The following is a 4770-nucleotide window of genomic DNA, read 5'->3' on the forward strand; positions in this document are numbered from 1 at the left end:
GCTACTTCAAGCTTCCCCACAGAAGTGCTCTTAGTATTTTGACCACAACAACGAGTGGGGTTGGCTGCTTTGTGACAAACGAATCGGACTCATCACATACCAGTCTGCCTTACACAAACACTATTAGCCCTGGTTCACACCAGTGCGACTTGTCATGCGATTAGACATTTATAAACTGCAAATGCATGCTCCTTATCTGCAGCAATTCATTGTGACTTGCGTTGACCTCTGCTAAAAAAATGAAGCTGCACCAATCTGCAGCTTTGAAATTGCACTGGTAGCAAGAGTTCAAAGCAGCGCTGGTGTGAACCAGGGCTTACAGCAACTGAATCATTTATGTTAACACGGAACACAGGCATTTACATGAGGATCTTGAGCTGTAATGGCATGCACTTTAGATCATGCCAGTGTCAAAACGAGCAAACTCAACACCAACCTCATCATCATCATCCTTTGTCTCTCCGTTTTCAGATGGCACGTCCTCTTTAGTCTCCTCTTTGTTAGCCTCTTCAGTCTGTTTGCCTTTAGCACCCTTCTTTCCCTTTGCTGGAACTTTTTTGTCTTCAGACTTATCCTGAAAAGAAAAGCCCCAACATAAACATATGTTCTACATTAGCACAAGAGGCCCCTGCTTTCACTTGAGCAAAGCCCGCATTCCATGTGTATAGTACGACATCAGCAACAGCCAGAGAACCATTAGTCCCAGTGGGATTTACTAAAACTGCGGAGTGCAAAGTCGGATTCAGCTGTGCACAGAAGCCAGCTCCAGGCTTTATTGTCAAAGCTTAATTGAAGCAGCGGAAGTAAGAATCGGACACAAAAAATTTGGATAGCTTTTATAAGCAACAGCAGTTCTATACCTTCCATACCCTGGTATTTTTGCTGCCAATTCAGCATGAAAATAGTAAAGACTTAGGCCGGCCATACAGTTCCCACTGAACCGGCTGAGAGTCAAACCATTAATGGGCAGGCTGAATGCACCAAGTGGATTGATCAACTTCTGTACAACCAGCCTGCCAGACTTGTTTCAGATTATCGCAAGTAGCTACTATAGCTGCTAGCATTAATCACCGTCTCCTCCTGGCAGGGATGTCCCCCCCCCCCCCCCGCCAGGAGTAGACACTAGCCCGGCAGGAGAGAGTCCCTTTTGAGCGCTGTCCAATTGGAGAATCGTGCAATTTTTTCCTGCAACCAGGGACTGGGTCTGCCAACTTCCATCTCTGATTTGTACCTATAGGTAAGCCTATAATAAAGTCTTACCTATGGGTTATTGTTAATATTCCCTAAGCAGGCACCATTTACTATATATGCAACTGATGACATCGGCAAATGTGCTCTGAAGTGACGGCCACCCAGGCCATTCCTTTAAAGCCCTGTCCCATAAATGGCAGCTCCCCTACACATGCTTGGGATTGGCATCACAGCTCCAGCCAGTCACACAGCCGGAATCTACGGTCTTGGAAGATGGGTGAAGATGGAAGGGGCCTTCAGCGGTGACATTGCATTGCTGAAATGCTTTGTTGTCAGGCAAGTTTCATACTGTGCTAGTATGTGACAAATACTAGCACATTATGCATTTACCTTGCAAAAAGCCAAATAAACCTCATCCAGCTGTTTACAACTGCTTTAATGATACACCACTGGTATACAGAAGGCAAATAAAAACCCTCATCTTTCTGTCTTGGGGTAGTCTGCCCCTTCCTGGTTGAAGTGGATAAATTCTAGCAATCTCAACATGAAATTTCCTACACCAAACATTTGAGCACCATCAGGACATCTGGTAATTTAAGTGGCTTAGTCTAGTGTCTTAACCTTAAAAAAAAAATTATAATCATATATATATATATATATATATATATATATATAATGCCTCGTACACACACCGATTGCCGGCCGATCGGCTGTCTTTTGTCCAGTGTTGTGTTGGTTGAAATGTGCTCTAGACTGCACATGAATTTTGTCAGCCAATAACAGCCAACTTCAGAAGTGATGTCATGTTCTGGTCTACTTTTCGTGTGTTTTCTCTTCTCTGAGCATGCCCAAGTCTTGCTCATCTGACTTGTCGGCCGAAATCTGTACTGACTGACGAACAATCTGCCGTTCTGGTGACGGCCAACAAAAATGTTATAGCCTGCACACCAGATTTTGTTCGGCCGAAAAGTTGCAGTCGGTTGTCAGAAGCATCATACCAACAAGCCAACAATCGGGCGATCGGCCGAAAATTTACAGCCAACAATCGGTGCATGGGTACGGGGCTTAAGACATCAGTTTCTACCAGCATTCAGCCTTAGTAATGCCCCATTCATAGTCTCAAGACTCAACTGGTCTGCAAGAAACAAGCCAGCCAATCACAAAACTGTTAACCCAAAACCCTATTGGCTAGGTAAAAGCATCTCCTATTGGTCAGTTTAACCATTAAATTCTTATCAGGAATGCTCTGGTCCGTTTAGCAACATCCATTTAGGTTTGGCAGTTTTGGCTATACATCGTTTCATTTGATCCTTGCATGGCTTCATGTCAAAATTCCCTTTGACATGAAGCTAAGCCAGCCACGGCTTTTGGCAACCAATTAGATCAACCCTGTTACACTGCAATGAACCATAGGCAAAGGGGGGATTAGTGACTTGACTGCCATTAACAGACACAGCTGAACTTCATTCAGCAAAGTATTTCCTCCTTCTGTACATAGATTGTTCAAAGCGGCGTTTGTTACCACTCTTACCAAGATTTAAGTACTGTCACACAATCTATGCCAAACTGTAGATCAGACCATCTTGACTCCAATCTTCCACCCAGAGATCACATAATTGCGCCTAGGCCTTAACATTTGAACAGTATATGGCAGCTACAGATCTCCTCAACTAGGCTGACAAAACAATTCTAATACAAATACATGTTTGTTGGGTAGCCACCATCAGTATTTTATTTACCTTTGCAGCAGCCTTTTCCTTTTTTGGCTTTGGTTCAGCCTTTGGAGGAGCGGGTTTCTACAAGAAAAAAAAGTGTTCATTGTAATTTTTAAAGCATCCGACTGTACAAAAACTACAACATTAAAGATGTACTCATTAGTTCTCATTTTTGAAGGAACAAAATTTTGGAGTCTGCACTTTGACACTGGTCACAGGACAAAAAAGGAAATACTTAAGACACTGACAGAGGTTCTTGCCTATATATCCAAAAAATTAAAGTTGTTATACGAGTGTCTTTTATTACATTCCACTATTTCACGAACAATGAAGGCCCTCCTTCAAAGGGCGATCTTCTTGCATCGCATCCCCATAGATATGAAAGTTCTAGAAGCTAATCACAATGGATAGCCTCTGGGGATTCCCCTTCTACACCTTTTCCCAATGAACTCCATTGTTCTGCTCCCAAACATCAAACCTAATTGTTCTGATTCCCAACACCAATCAGGTAAGAAGAAATGCGGAAGTGTTTTTTTATTGCAACACAATCAGGTGGACTATTGCCAAGAGAAATGGCCAAATTTACATCGACATCTGTAGCTGAGAACATGACTGCAGCCTCCAGTTTACCAAGTTACTATTAGTCAAGAATAGACTAAACATTACACAGCCATTTATCTTTTGCAAAAATGTCTGATCTCCGATTAAGGCTCTGTTCACGTCTAACTGTACTGCACCTCTCATTGTAAGCCGCTAAAACTATGGTTTAAATTACCATTAGTGCACATTAACTACTGGACAGCATTGCCTTCAAGTCCCACTTCTGAATTACAAAGACCTCCGCCACAGCCCTGCACCATCGTTAGTATAGGTTATTTCTTACTGAAAACTGGCCTATCTTATATCATTCCAATTTACTGAGTGGAGGATCTTCACATTGGGTTATTCAATCCCGTGAAAAGCAATACAATTGTGTATTCAAATTGAACAGGAACTTTTCACACAGTTGGGATACCTGAAGTGATTCACCCAACTTTGTGAAAATTCACCCAAATCTGTCACAACACCCATGTAGAAGCTGGTTCATTAAAGTGGTACTCCGCTTTTTAACCTACAGGTAAGCCTATAATGAGGCTTACCTGTAGGTAAAAAAAATAATATCTCCCAAACCTGCATTGTTGAGATATTCGCCCTGCGTGCAGCCACTGACACCAGCAGTGCACGCACTCTGAAGGTCCGTCGGACCTTTAGAGCTCCTTGCCGGAAAGTGAACTCCCATATATGACGTCATCGCGGCTCCGGCCACTCACAGCTCCAGAGCGGCCAAACCCGGAAGAGACGACGAGGGAAGAAGTCAGCTGCCTCATCGGTGTCAGGGCAACCTTGTTGGGGCTTCGCTTTAAAGTTTTTCATAATGAGCTAGTACGCAATGCATACTAGCTCATTATGCCTTTGTCCTGCAGGGTTTGTTTTTTTGAGGATACAACCGCTTTAAGAGGAAAGCGCGGAACTCCGCTTTAAGCAAAAACACCTGTCGCTCAAAGTACTTGGGCTTTTTTTGGCAGATTACAGACGTTCTTCATTGGTCACTTGGTCAACCAAAACGTCTGCAAAAAAACATCTGGAAAAATAGCTATGCCTAGATGTGAACGGAGCCTAATACTTTACAACTTCTTTAAAGCAGGACTAAACCCTTCCATCATTTACAGCCAGGGAAGGAGCCATCTTAACCCCTTACCTGCAGTTGGCATGGTGCTGCACATGGTCTGTTAAGTCACCAGCAGTTGGCTTGCCAGTTCAGAACACAAGCAACTCTAAAACGTTAATCAAGGTATGCCTCAATCTAACTTTTTGGGAAACCGTT

At 43.2% G+C, this 4770-nt stretch overlaps 1 protein-coding gene across 1 annotated transcript in view; it reads right to left on the reverse strand.

Moving 5' to 3' along the window:
• Positions 1-394: 394 nt before the first annotated feature.
• Positions 395-4770, reverse strand: part of HMGN1 (high mobility group nucleosome binding domain 1) — a gene marked incomplete at its 3' end in the record, with an annotated part of 8778 nt that continues 4402 nt past the window's right edge. Inside the window, exons 4-5 of the mRNA XM_082247943.1 lie at positions 2931-2987; positions 395-574 (exon numbers count right to left, since the gene is read on the reverse strand). Of these exons, the coding sequence (XP_082104069.1) occupies positions 395-574; positions 2931-2987 (237 nt within the window). The remainder of the gene's footprint in view (positions 575-2930; positions 2988-4770) is intronic.

This window comes from Pelophylax lessonae (assembly GCF_965119305.1).
Source record: "Pelophylax lessonae genome assembly, chromosome: 2".
Taxonomy (NCBI): Eukaryota; Metazoa; Chordata; class Amphibia; order Anura; family Ranidae; genus Pelophylax; species Pelophylax lessonae.